The sequence below is a fragment of the Cylas formicarius genome, unplaced genomic scaffold, assembly GCF_029955315.1.
Source record: "Cylas formicarius isolate icCylForm1 unplaced genomic scaffold, icCylForm1.1 PGA_scaffold_2__14_contigs__length_35257938, whole genome shotgun sequence".
Lineage (NCBI taxonomy): Eukaryota > Metazoa > Arthropoda > Insecta > Coleoptera > Brentidae > Cylas > Cylas formicarius.
The window spans coordinates 1558684-1573025 of record NW_026844319.1 but is presented as its reverse complement, the minus strand read 5'-3'; the positions used below and the strand labels follow the sequence as shown (position 1 = coordinate 1573025).

Here is a 14342-nt window from a genome sequence, read left to right as displayed (position 1 = left end):
CTTAGGTTGTTGGGTTGTTGCACAGGTTGCACGGTTTTGATTGTTTTTTTGCTGTTCGTTTGTCTGGTGTTGGTAGTAGGTGTTGAGGTATCGGGTTGTCAGGTGTTGTGGCGCGGTAGTTAAAGAGTAGTGCTTCTATGTGTACAATTGTTATTCGTCTTTCGCAGGCTTTAATTGTTTCCGTGTGTATCCCTTTGGGCCAAAACAGATCCAAGTGGTTTACACAAATTATCCTGGGTGTACCTGCTTGAATTCTGGTTGCCCCGTATTTGATGTTCTGGGTGATGGGCGTCTCCATATCGAGTAGTTTGAGTAAGGTGAGGGGACTGCAATTGGGGAAGTCTAGATCGTCCAGGATGATGCCGTCAACGCTGTTATTGTAGCGTCTCCAGTCTTCTTTATCCTTTACATGGAGGGGGTGTTGGAAGTGTGCCAGCGCGTATTGCGTTAGTAGTTTATTGGTACAGGATAGGCTTCCCCCACTCCTCTCCCTTTTTTTGTGGGGTGTCCTCCTTACCCACGACTCTCTAGCTCCTCCGCCTTTACCCAAAATCCCTTGAAACTGGCCCCCATTGGATAAGCAACCAGAAATGTGGGGTTTAATCGATCCCCCCTCCTCTAGTTTCCGATGGCGGCGAAGCCAATCAGAGCCCAGATATTTTCCCACCCCTAAGAAAAGCAATGGCGTCAATGAGACTTGATCATATTGTTCGCGTGACCATCTGCACCCTCTAGCGGTTCGAATGTAAACTAGTGTCCCCTCTTGGAATAAGATTTTCTTGAATAAGGTAACCCCACCTAGTGAATATTGACCAAAACATTTATTTTAAAAACATATAATTCTGCGAATGTGTACCCTCGCGGGTACAAACTGTGCTTTTATTGCGCACCAAGGACAGAGGAAATAAAACACGAGAGGTAACGAGCAAATATTTATATTCCGGAATCTGAAAAAAGAAAATTAGAAATTTAACGGTGTCAGCGTTATCGTGGAAATACCCGCTCGTACTTTTTTTAAATATGTTCGTGTCCATATCCCGAATCGAGCGACTCCTCAGGATCCAAGGGAGGCGGCAACTCGAAAATGTAGCTTACGGTGCTACTCCCCGAGCTTGGCGAACCCGGTCTAACTTCCCCGCCATGGTGTGGGAATTCCGCTGTCTCCTCGCTGGATCCGATGGAGATTACGTCTTGGAAGCTATTTTTTTTTGGTTGAAAAAAGTGTTAGTATTTTTATTTTAAAATAAGGGGTGAAATTAGTTACTTCGGGATCTCCTGAATTGGGATTAAGGGTGGAGGGCCAGGCATCCTCTCCATTTCTTGGCGTCTTCTATGATGAACAAGAATATAGCGAGTTATTTTAATTTATTTATTTTGCTTCCTTTTTTTTTTAACAAAAACATTTACCTTTCTCCCAAAAAAGCCATTCGCTCCAGCACCCTGGAGCGAAAAACAATCATCCCGCAAAAGGGGCAAAGTAGCGGGGGTTCATTTTGCAACCAGCCAATCACATCGGCACACGAGGCGCAGAACGTATGCGCCTCGACGCCATCGCAAGCGAATATCGCTTCAGGGCAGACAGTGTCGGCCCTGAGTAGGCACCGGTGGCAACGTAATACTTCAATAGCGACGCACCTGTATAATGCAGATAAAAAACTGAATCAGAATAAACAGCGGTTGATTAGTTAATTAAAGGCTTTAGGATAATTCACTCGCAGATTTACAAATAATTATCTAATTAGTCACTTACCCGTTCATTGTCTATGGTAAAAATATCTCGAAAAAAAAGTAAAGGCACTGACAAACAAAACTGTGTCTCTCTATAACCGTAACCAAAAATCGCAACCCGAAAATCACAAGCAGCACAAAACTGACCGTTTCGAAAATAAAAACGATATTTGCATCTACCACACACTTTCCACTTTAATATAGGACTACAAGCGCATTTGAACATCCACGACTAAATGAGGCTAAAAGGTTCGGCGGCAAAACTAACCATCACCCAACCCTCAACCCTCATTTCGATGCCGCTGTCTTTTTACGACTTTGTGTGAGAAAACAGAATTTGCAGTGTTTATGGTCTCGGGGTAGGTATGTCGAGAGCCACCCTCGAAGCGGCGGTGTGTTTGAACATCCACGACTAACTCCAACAGAGTGTTGAGTTTCAGATCTCTTCTGATATTTTCGTTTCTTACGTAGTATGGAGCTCCTACTACCCGCCTGTTGATTTTGCTCTCGCAAGCTCTGAGCCTTTCCATGTAGGTTTTTGCCGCAAAGTCCCATGCAGTAGATGCATAGGTCAGTGTCGGTCTTATAACCGCCTTTATCAGCGTGACCTTGTTGTTTGGGTTCATCTCGCTGTGTCTCCCTAAGATAGGATATAGTTGAGTCGCTACTGCCCTGGTTTTGGCTATATTGTCGTCTATGTGCTGTTTAAACATTAGTTTTTTGTCGATCTTCACCCCGAGATATTTTACGGAGTCCTTCCACTCGATGTCCTCTCCGTTGAGGTTGAGTGTTTCGCGGGGTCTTGTTCTTTTCTTCGTGATCAGCACTGCCTCCGTTTTGTTGGCGTTTATTTTTATTTTTCATTTGGTGCAACATTTTTCCAAATCGTCGAGTGCTCTTTGCATTTTTCTCGTTACTTAATCTACGTTTGGTGTCCTGAATGATAAGGCTGTATCATCTGCGTACGGTCCAAGTTCGGTTCTTTGGAGTTTCGGTACGTCGTGGGTAAATATCGTGTAGAGATGGGGAGGGATGTGGGACTCCTGCTTCCAAGATCCTCGGTTGCGATTTTTCTTGCCCTACTTTCACCTGGATCCTCCTATTCCTCAAATAGGAATCCGTCAGTTTGCAGATCCAGTTGGGGTATCCTATGGTCTTCATCTTTCCCACGAGTCCTTGTTTTCAGACTCGGTCGAAGGCTCTCTCTATGTCTAGTAATACCAATCCTGTTGCTTGTTCTCTTTCGATGCCTTCTGCGGCTTGTTCGACGAGTCTTAGAAGTTGCATTTAGGTGGAGTGTCCTGCCCTGAACCCGAACTGTTCTTCAGGTAATACCTGCATTGCCTCCGTGAAGGTCTTAATTCTTGTGAGGATAGCTCTTTCGATGATCTTGCTCATGCTGCTTACTAGACTGATAGGCCTGTAATTTTGTGGAAAAGTTCTGTTTTTTCTTGGTTTGGGAATCATAGTCACCGAGGCTTCCTTCCAGGCGTCGGGGAAGTACCTCAGCCTGAGGATTGCGTTGCCTATATTGGTAACTGCCACGAAACCTTTTCTTGGTAAGTTCTTTAACATTATGTTGGTCACTTGGTCCGGTCCTGGAGCTTTTCTCGTTCTGGAGTTCTTTATATGCGCAACTATTTCTTTAGGGGTTATTGGATCAGCGACTTCCTCACTGTCATCCTGTTCTCTAACCTCCCTTGCTGGTCTGGCCATTTTGCGTTCTATTTCTTCCGTTTCTTCGTTTTCTTCGGTGTTTGTCCTGCCTTCGCGCTCCAGGCAGTCCGCGAATGCTTCCGCTTTTTCTAAGCTGGTGTATGCTAGACCATTTTCTCCGTGTATTGGTGGAATCGTGGTCCTGGGATTCCGCAATACCTTTTGCATTCTCCACATAGTGTTGTCTCCGGTTTTTCTTTTCCATTGTCTGTTTCTGTGCTGGCGTAGCATCTCCTTCAGTTGGTTAGATGCTCGGTTCAGGGTTATTCTGTTTTGCTCAATTCTATTTCTCCAATAGATTCTCCTGAGTCTTCTCCGATCTCTGATTTTCCTGTCGATATGTGGAGGGAGTGGTCCGCCTATTCTTTTGTCTTTTTTGCGTATTTCGGTAGTCGTTGAGTCCTCATAGGCCTGCAGGATCGTGCCTTCCAGGGTGGCGATCTCTTCATCCGGGTCTTGTCTCGTTACGAGTCTTCTTGCCAGGCTAATCCTTTGTGCGCATTTCTCCTTGAACGCTTTCCAGTCCGTCCTTCTTACCTTGTACTTACCTTCGTTCATCGTTGCTATGGCGTAGGGCATTCGCAGGTTCTTGATTATGGCTATGTCAATCACATCATATTGTCGGGATAATGGATCGGCTCGTCCGGTCCGATGGCCGTTCCCCCATTTCTTGCTACCTCGGCTTCCAATGTTCTTCCATTTGGACAGTACTGCCTGCTGTTCCAGCTTCTGGCGTGACTGTTGAAATCTCCTATTATTATTTGGGATTCTCTTCCCATCATTAGGGTAGCTATGTCTTCTGCCGTGATGTTGACAGTACTTTGCCTGTATACAGTGGTGATCTTGAGCGTGGTTCCGTCCCTCATGTTCACTCTTACGGTGATGGCGTCCAGTCCGGTGTCTTGAATCCCTAAGTATTCGTGGTCTAGTGATTCCTTCACTAGTATCGCGATTCCTGCGTTTGTTCGGGCGTTTCCGTTTGGGCTGTCTCTTCTGTATATGACGTAGTTGTGGAATCTGATGTTCGTCCCGCCTCTTATGAGTGTCTGTTGTAGCCCTAGTATGTCTACGTCATATTCTGCCAGATATTCTTCGATATCGGCTTTGTTGGCCCGTATGCCCCGTATGTTCCACGTTGTCGCTCTCAAGGACGTGGGCCTGATTTGTATGGCCATTTACTGGGGGGCTAATTTCAGTAAAATGGCTTGTAGCGACGCCAGGATAGTTGTAATGTCCTGTTGTTGAATTTGCGGCGTGACTTGCCTTGGTTGTTGAGTAGGAGCCTGTCTGGGTGGTTGTGGTGGTTCTTGCCTCGTGGGGGGAGCTTGTTTTCTTTGAATTTCCCTCCTCTTTTGTGCGTCGGTCTTGGGGACGCTGGGGCAACCCCTGTAGCTTGCTACATGGGGGCCGCCGCAGTTTGCGCACTTCACGTTCCCCGTTTTGGGCTCCGACGGAATGGTGCATTCCCGGGTGGGGTGGTCCTTGCCGCACTTGACGCACCTGTGTTGGAAGGTGCATCTACTTTGGCCGTGGCCAAACTTTTGGCACGTATGGCATTGCGGTACCTCACTGATTTTATTTGGCTCCTCGAGCGTGACCTTTCCGGAGCAAATGTTTGTAATCTTTTTTATGTTTTCATTGCAAGTCGTCACAATGAAGAACTCGGAGACCAGTTTCTCTCCTTTGTCTCCCCTCTTTTTCTTCAGTAGCTGAACTACTTTTGCATCTTCTATACCTTGTGCCTTCAGGTCTTCCTCGATCTCTGTGAGGGGTAGTTCTTTAAAGAGGCCCTTTATGACCATCTTGGTTTTTTTCTCAACCTTTAATGCGTACGTGTAGTACTCCGCATTGTGGGCGTTTAGGAACTTGATTAAGTTCCTGTAGTCTTCGGTGGTCTCTGGGAACACCTTGATGCCGTCCTTCACGGACCTGGCCTTGTTGTATTTTATCTTCGCGTTCTTTATGGCGCCGGAGATGGCTGTCCAATTATGTTTCGCGTTTATTGTCACCGGTGGTAAATAAAAGTTGGAAGGGTAGTTTCTTTTATATGGAAAAGGTCATTAAAATTCAATTAGAGACCGGTTGGAGATGGGGTGAGAATTTGATATCGTTTTGAACTTTTATAAAGGTGTGCGTTTATATATAAAATTTTTATTTTGTTTAATTTTTTTTTTGTAGAAAAATTTTATTTGGGACAATAATTAATATATTTAGAAAAATCATGTGTTTATAAATTTTGTAGAAAGGAATGAAGTATAAAAGTGTTTTTCGTTTTAAGTATAACTTTGGGGAATTTTGAGATTTTATTTTAAGAAATGATGTGAAGTACTTTTTATCTGAACAGATATTCCAATTTTTTTATTATTATAATAAATTAAAAAAAATCAAAATATTCCGAGAAATGAATTGGAAATTATCTATTTGAAATAGTTAGATAAGTATATAAATTATTTAAACATAGGCGTTATAAATTATGTCGATGGTAATGAACATGGTAAAAATTTACATTTTCCATTTTCATTTGACAATAACCATTCACATCGAAATCTAAAGAATCTTCATGACAAATCATCTCTAGTTCATGCAGTTCTTTCTTCCTGAAACGAATTTTCACGATATTTTCTTCACACGATCGATGAGCATCTTGAAATTTGTCGGCATGTGTTCTTCTTATCGTGAACATTGTAGAATCGCATCGGATAACCTCACAACTATCGATGAGGTTAAAAATCTTAAATTTTCAATATTATTAATATTACAATTGAAATATTTTTATTGTTAATGTCATAAATTATACAACTATTATATGGTACATTATGAAATTTTAGAAAAGTGTTGTAATTTTAACTAATTTATTGACGACTTTTAAATTCTATTATTCGAAAATATATCGGTAATTAATTGATCGTAATTGTGTAATTGGCCTCCAAAATGCGTGGGCGCATGCGCCTTTCGTTGGGCCACCCCTGAAGGGGTGGCTACCGCCCGCGACGGGGTTGACCAATGAAATATATAGAAAATGAGACAAACCAAAATAAACCAATGAAAAAGAGAATAGATTTAGCGGGAAATACGAACGTGGGGTGGGGGTAGACACACATAATGAAATATTGAAACTAGGTATGATGTGTGTGCTCTACCATAGGAACTAAAGGAACCACAGTAGGTGTAATATAATATATTTATTAATGACCTAATACAAGGCACACACATGCTATATAGTTTCAGTCGGAGGCTTCGTGTTCCAGGTTTTTGGTGGATGCGCTCGTGGTGGGTCCGTTTTCGTTTTCTTCAATGTCGAGTTGTTGTAGCTCCAGTGTTAGGTCGTATTTGCATTTCCAACAGAATTCTTAGGTTGTTGGGTTGTTGCACAGGTTGCACGGTTTTGATTGTTTTTTTGCTGTTCGTTTGTCTGGTGTTGGTAGTAGGTGTTGAGGTATCGGGTTGTCAGGTGTTGTGGCGCGGTAGTTAAAGAGTAGTGCTTCTATGTTGTGCTATTGTTATTCGTCTTTCGCAGGCTTTAATTGTTTCCGTGTGTATCCCTTTGGGCCAAAACAGATCCAAGTGGTTTACACAAATTATCCTGGGTGTACCTGCTTGAATTCTGGTTGCCCCGTATTTGATGTTCTGGGTGATGGGCGTCTCCATATCGAGTAGTTTGAGTAAGGTGAGGGGACTCCAATTGGGGAAGTCTAGATCGTCCAGGATGATGCCGTCAACGCTGTTATTGTAGCGTCTCCAGTCTTCTTTATCCTTTACATGGAGGGGGTGTTGGAAGTGTGCCAGCGCGTATTGCGTTAGTAGTTTATTGGTACAGGATAGGCTTCCCCCACTCCTCTCCCTTTTTTTGTGGGGTGTCCTCCTTACCCACGACTCTCTAGCTCCTCCGCCTTTACCCATAATCCCTTGAAACTGGCCCCCATTGGATAAGCAACCAGAAATGTGGGGTTTAATCGATCCCCCCTCCTCTAGTTTCCGATGGCGGCGAAGCCAATCAGAGCCCAGATATTTTCCCACCCCTAAGAAAAGCAATGGCGTCAATGAGACTTGATCATATTGTTCGCGTGACCATCTGCACCCTCTAGCGGTTCGAATGTAAACTAGTGTCCCCTCTTGGAATAAGATTTTCTTGAATAAGGTAACCCCACCTAGTGAATATTGACCAAAACATTTATTTTAAAAACATATAATTCTGGGAATGTGTACCCTCGCGGGTACAAACTGTGCTTTTATTGCGCACCAAGGACAGAGGAAATAAAACACGAGAGGTAACGAGTAAATATTTATATTCCGGAATCTGAAAAAAGAAAATTAGAAATTTAACGGTGTCAGCGTTATCGTGGAAATACCCGCTCGTACTTTTTTTAAATATGTTCGTGTCCATATCCCGAATCGAGCGACTCCTCAGGATCCAAGGGAGGCGGCAACTCGAAAATGTAGCTTACGGTGCTACTCCCCGAGCTTGGCGAACCCGGTCTAACTTCCCCGCCATGGTATGGGAATTCCGCTGTCTCCTCGCTGGATCCGATGGAGATTACGTCTTGGAAGCTATTTTTTTTTGGTTGAAAAAAGTGTTAGTATTTTTATTTTAAAATAAGGGGTGAAATTAGTTACTTCGGGATCTCCTGAATTGGGATTAAGGGTGGAGGGCCAGGCATCCTCTCCATTTCTTGGTGTCTTCTATGATGAACAAGAATATAGCGAGTTATTTTAATTTATTTATTTTGCTTCCTTTTTTTTTAACAAAAACATTTACCTTTCTCCCAAAAAAGCCATTCGCTCCAGCACCCTGGAGCGAAAAACAATCATCCCGCAAAAGGGGCAAAGTAGCGGGGGTTCATTTTGCAACCAGCCAATCACATCGGCACACGAGGCGCAGAACGTATGCGCCTCGATGCCATCGCAAGCGAATATCGCTTCAGGGCAGACAGTGTCGGCCCTGAGTAGGCACCGGTGGCAACGTAATACTTCAATAGCGACGCACCTGTATAATGCAGATAAAAAACTGAATCAGGTAAATGTCTTCTCTAGGCTACACGCGAAGAAAAAAGAAAAATTAACCCCCGGCATTTCAAAAAATTATCGGTTAAAAAGGCCCTTGCTTTTTTTGCTCTTTAGAAGAAGCATTCCCTTTTTCCTTTTATTTTAAATTTTGCGAAACTTAACCGTCAATAAACAGCGGTTGATTAGTTAATTAAAGGCTTTAGGATAATTCACTCGCAGATTTACAAATAATTATCTAATTAGTCACTTACCCGTTCATTGTCTATGGTAAAAAATATCTCGAAAAAAAAGTAAAGGCACTGACAAACAAAACTGTGTCTCTCTATAACCGTAACCAAAAATCGCAACCCGAAAATCACAAGCAGCACAAAACTGACCGTTTCGAAAATAAAAACGATATTTGCATCTACCACACACTTTCCACTTTAATATAGGACTACAAGCGCATTTGAACATCCACGACTAAATGAGGCTAAAAGGTTCGGCGGCAAAACTAACCATCACCCAACCCTCAACCCTCATTTCGATGCCGCTGTCTTTTTACGACTTTGTGTGAGAAAACAGAATTTGCAGTGTTTATGGTCTCGGGGTAGGTATGTCGAGAGCCACCCTCGAAGCGGCGGTGTGTTTGAACATCCACGACTAACTCCAACAGAGTGTTGAGTTTCAGATCTCTTCTGATATTTTCGTTTCTTACGTAGTATGGAGCTCCTACTACCCGCCTGATGATTTTGCTCTCGCAAGCTCTGAGCCTTTCCATGTAGGTTTTTGCCGCAAAGTCCCATGCAGTAGATGCATAGGTCAGTGTCGGTCTTATAACCGCCTTTATCAGCGTGACCTTGTTGTTTGGGTTCATCTCGCTGTGTCTCCCTAAGATAGGATATAGTTGAGTCGCTACTGCCCTGGTTTTGGCTATATTGTCGTCTATGTGCTGTTTAAACATTAGTTTTTTGTCGATCTTCACCCCGAGATATTTTACGGAGTCCTTCCACTCGATGTCCTCTCCGTTGAGGTTGAGTGTTTCGCGGGGTCTTGTTCTTTTCTTCGTGATCAGCACTGCCTCCGTTTTGTTGGCGTTTATTTTTATTTTTCATTTGGTGCAACATTTTTCCAAATCGTCGAGTGCTCTTTGCATTTTTCTCGTTACTTAATCTACGTTTGGTGTCCTGAATGATAAGGCTGTATCATCTGCGTACGGTCCAAGTTCGGTTCTTTGGAGTTTCGGTACGTCGTGGGTAAATATCGTGTAGAGATGGGGAGGGATGTGGGACTCCTGCTTCCAAGATCCTCGGTTGCGATTTTTCTTGCCCTACTTTCACCTGGATCCTCCTATTCCTCAAATAGGAATCCGTCAGTTTGCAGATCCAGTTGGGGTATCCTATGGTCTTCATCTTTCCCACGAGTCCTTGTTTTCAGACTCGGTCGAAGGCTCTCTCTATGTCTAGTAATACCAATCCTGTTGCTTGTTGTCTTTCGATGCCTTCTGCGGCTTGTTCGACGAGTCTTAGAAGTTGCATTTAGGTGGAGTGTCCTGCCCTGAACCCGAACTGTTCTTCAGGTAATACCTGCATTGCCTCCGTGAAGGTCTTAATTCTTGTGAGGATAGCTCTTTCGATGATCTTGCTCATGCTGCTTACTAGACTGATAGGCCTGTAATTTTGTGGAAAAGTTCTGTTTTTTTTCTTGGTTTGGGAATCATAGTCACCGAGGCTTCCTTCCAGGCGTCGGGGAAGTACCTCAGCCTGAGGATTGCGTTGCCTATATTGGTGACTGCCACGAAACCTTTTCTTGGTAAGTTCTTTAACATTATGTTGGTCACTTGGTCCGGTCCTGGAGCTTTTCTCGTTCTGGAGTTCTTTATATGCGCAACTATTTCTTTAGGGGTTATTGGATCAGCGACTTCCTCACTGTCATCCTGTTCTCTAACCTCCCTTGCTGGTCTGGCCATTTTGCGTTCTATTTCTTCCGTTTCTTCGTTTTCTTCGGTGTTTGTCCTGCATTCGCGCTCCAGGCAGTCCGCGAATGCTTCCGCTTTTTCTAAGCTGGTGTATGCTAGACCATTTTCTCCGTGTATTGGTGGAATCGTGGTCCTGGGATTCCGCAATACCTTTTGCATTCTCCACATAGTGTTGTCTCCGGTTTTTCTTTTCCATTGTCTGTTTCTGTGCTGGCGTAGCATCTCCTTCAGTTGGTTAGATGCTCGGTTCAGGGTTATTCTGTTTTGCTCAATTCTATTTCTCCAATAGATTCTCCTGAGTCTTCTCCGATCTCTGATTTTCCTGTCGATATGTGGAGGGAGTGGTCCGCCTATTCTTTTGTCTTTTTTGCGTATTTCGGTAGTCGTTGAGTCCTCATAGGCCTGCAGGATCGTGCCTTCCAGGGTGGCGATCTCTTCATCCGGGTCTTGTCTCGTTACGAGTCTTCTTGCCAGGCTAATCCTTTGTGCGCATTTCTCCTTGAACGCTTTCCAGTCCGTCCTTCTTACCTTGTACTTACCTTCGTTCATCGTTGCTATGGCGTAGGGCATTCGCAGGTTCTTGATTATGGCTATGTCAATCACATCATATTGTCGGGATAATGGATCGGCTCGTCCGGTCCGATGGCCGTTCCCCCATTTCTTGCTACCTCGGCTTCCAATGTTCTTCCATTTGGACAGTACTGCCTGCTGTTCCAGCTTCTGGCGTGACTGTTGAAATCTCCTATTATTATTTGGGATTCTCTTCCCATCATTAGGGTAGCTATGTCTTCTGCCGTGATGTTGACAGTACTTTGCCTGTATACAGTGGTGATCTTGAGCGTGGTTCCGTCCCTCATGTTCACTCTTACGGTGATGGCGTCCAGTCCGGTGTCTTGAATCCCTAAGTATTCGTGGTCTAGTGATTCCTTCACTAGTATCGCGATTCCTGCGTTTGTTCGGGCGTTTCCGTTTGGGCTGTCTCTTCTGTATATGACGTAGTTGTGGAATCTGATGTTCGTCCCGCCTCTTATGAGTGTCTGTTGTAGCCCTAGTATGTCTACGTCATATTCTGCCAGATATTCTTCGATATCGGCTTTGTTGGCCCGTATGCCCCGTATGTTCCACGTTGTCGCTCTCAAGGACGTGGGCCTGATTTATATGGCCATTTACTGGGGGGCTAATTTCAGTAAAATGGCTTGTAGCGACGCCAGGATAGTTGTAATGTCCTGTTGTTGAATTTGCGGCGTGACTTGCCTTGGTTGTTGAGTAGGAGCCTGTCTGGGTGGTTGTGGTGGTTCTTGCCTCGTGGGGGGAGCTTGTTTTCTTTGAATTTCCCTCCTCTTTTGTGCGTCGGTCTTGGGGACGCTGGGGCAACCCCTGTAGCTTGCTACATGGGGGCCGCCGCAGTTTGCGCACTTCACGTTCCCCGTTTTGGGCTCCGACGGAATGGTGCATTCCCGGGTGGGGTGGTCCTTGCCGCACTTGACGCACCTGTGTTGGAAGGTGCATCTACTTTGGCCGTGGCCAAACTTTTGGCACGTATGGCATTGCGGTACCTCACTGATTTTATTTGGCTCCTCGAGCGTGACCTTTCCGGAGCAAATGTTTGTAATCTTTTTTATGTTTTCATTGCAAGTCGTCACAATGAAGAACTCGGAGACCAGTTTCTCTCCTTTGTCTCCCCTCTTTTTCTTCAGTAGCTGAACTACTTTTGCATCTTCTATACCTTGTGCCTTCAGGTCTTCCTCGATCTCTGTGAGGGGTAGTTCTTTAAAGAGGCCCTTTATGACCATCTTGGTTTTTTTCTCAACCTTTAATGCGTACGTGTAGTACTCCGCATTGTGGGCGTTTAGGAACTTGATTAAGTTCCTGTAGTCTTCGGTGGTCTCTGGGAACACCTTGATGCCGTCCTTCACGGACCTGGCCTTGTTGTATTTTATCTTCGCGTTCTTTATGGCGCCGGAGATGGCTGTCCAATTATGTTTCGCGTTTATTGTCACCGGTGGTAAATAAAAGTTGGAAGGGTAGTTTCTTTTATATGGAAAAGGTCATTAAAATTCAATTAGAGACCGGTTGGAGATGGGGTGAGAATTTGATATCGTTTTGAACTTTTATAAAGGTGTGCGTTTATATATAAAATTTTTATTTTGTTTAATTTTTTTTTTGTAGAAAAATTTTATTTGGGACAATAATTAATATATTTAGAAAAATCATGTGTTTATAAATTTTGTAGAAAGGAATGAAGTATAAAAGTGTTTTTCGTTTTAAGTATATTAACTTTGGGGAATTTTGAGATTTTATTTTAAGAAATGATGTGAAGTACTTTTTATCTGAACAGATATTCCAATTTTTTTATTATTATAATAAATTAAAAAAAATCAAAATATTCCGAGAAATGAATTGGAAATTATCTATTTGAAATAGTTAGATAAGTATATAAATTATTTAAACATAGGCGTTATAAATTATTTGACAATAACCATTCACATCGAAATCTAAAGAATCTTCATGACAAATCATCTCTAGTTCATGCAGTTCTTTCTTCCTGAAACGAATTTTCACGATATTTTCTTCACACGATCGATGAGCATCTTGAAATTTGTCGGCATGTGTTCTTCTTATCGTGAACATTGTAGAATCGCATCGGATAACCTCACAACTATCGATGAGGTTAAAAATCTTAAATTTTCAATATTATTAATATTACAATTGAAATATTTTTATTGTTAATGTCATAAATTATACAACTATTATATGGTACATTATGAAATTTTAGAAAAGTGTTGTAATTTTAACTAATTTATTGACGACTTTTAAATTCTATTATTCGAAAATATATCGGTAATTAATTGATCGTAATTGTGTAATTGGCCTCCAAAATGCGTGGGCGCATGCGCCTTTCGTTGGGCCACCCCTGAAGGGGTGGCTACCGCCCGCGACGGGGTTGACCAATGAAATATATAGAAAATGAGACAAACCAAAATAAACCAATGAAAAAGAGAATAGATTTAGCGGGAAATACGAACGTGGGGTAGGGGTAGACACACATAATGAAATATTGAAACTAGGTATGATGTGTGTGCTCTACCATAGGAACTAAAGGAACCACAGTAGGTGTAATATAATATATTTATTAATGACGTAATACAAGGCACACACATGCTATATAGTTTCAGTCGGAGGCTTCGTGTTCCAGGTTTTTGGTGGATGCGCTCGTGGTGGGTCCGTTTTCGTTTTCTTCAATGTCGAGTTGTTGTAGCTCCAGTGTTAGGTCGTATTTGCATTTCCAACAGAATTCTTAGGTTGTTGGGTTGTTGCACAGGTTGCACGGTTTTGATTGTTTTTTTGCTGTTCGTTTGTCTGGTGTTGGTAGTAGGTGTTGAGGTATCGGGTTGTCAGGTGTTGTGGCGCGGTAGTTAAAGAGTAGTGCTTCTATGTGTACAATTGTTATTCGTCTTTCGCAGGCTTTAATTGTTTCCGTGTGTATCCCTTTGGGCCAAAACAGATCCAAGTGGTTTACACAAATTATCCTGGGTGTACCTGCTTGAATTCTGGTTGCCCCGTATTTGATGTTCTGGGTGATGGGCGTCTCCATATCGAGTAGTTTGAGTAAGGTGAGGGGACTGCAATTGGGGAAGTCTAGATCGTCCAGGATGATGCCGTCAACGCTGTTATTGTAGCGTCTCCAGTCTTCTTTATCCTTTACATGGAGGGGGTGTTGGAAGTGTGCCAGCGCGTATTGCGTTAGTAGTTTATTGGTACAGGATAGGCTTCCCCCACTCCTCTCCCTTTTTTTGTGGAGTGTCCTCCTTACCCACGACTCTCTAGCTCCTCCGCCTTTACCCAAAATCCCTTGAAACTGGCCCCCATTGGATAAGCAACCAGAAATGTGGGGTTTAATCGATCCCTCCTCCTCTAGTTTCCGATGGCGGCGAAG

General features: G+C 43.3%; 1 protein-coding gene across 1 annotated transcript; it reads right to left on the bottom strand.

The window, feature by feature from the left end:
* Positions 1 to 946: 946 nt before the first annotated feature.
* On the bottom strand, positions 947 to 1658 carry LOC132698318 (uncharacterized). The gene is made up of 3 exons (XM_060664313.1): positions 1408 to 1658; positions 1265 to 1330; positions 947 to 1198 (listed from the first exon to the last, which is right to left on the bottom strand). The coding sequence occupies exons 1-3, from the start codon at positions 1458 to 1460 to the stop codon at positions 1015 to 1017; spliced, it is 303 nt and encodes a 100-aa protein (XP_060520296.1). The 5' UTR covers positions 1461 to 1658; the 3' UTR covers positions 947 to 1014.
* Between the last annotated feature and the right edge of the window lie 12684 nt (positions 1659 to 14342).

Excerpts from the sequence above, each read along its gene's own strand:
- LOC132698318 (XM_060664313.1), bottom strand. The coding sequence starts at position 1,460 with ATGATTGTTTTTCGCTCCAGGGTGCTGGAGCGAATGGCTTTTTTGGGA. Across the intron at positions 1,331-1,407 it reads ATGGCTTTTTTGGGAGAAAG|AAGACGCCAAGAAATGGAGA; the intron begins GTAAATGTTTTT and ends TGTTCATCATAG. Across the intron at positions 1,199-1,264 it reads CCAATTCAGGAGATCCCGAA|CTTCCAAGACGTAATCTCCA; the intron begins GTAACTAATTTC and ends AAAAAAAAATAG.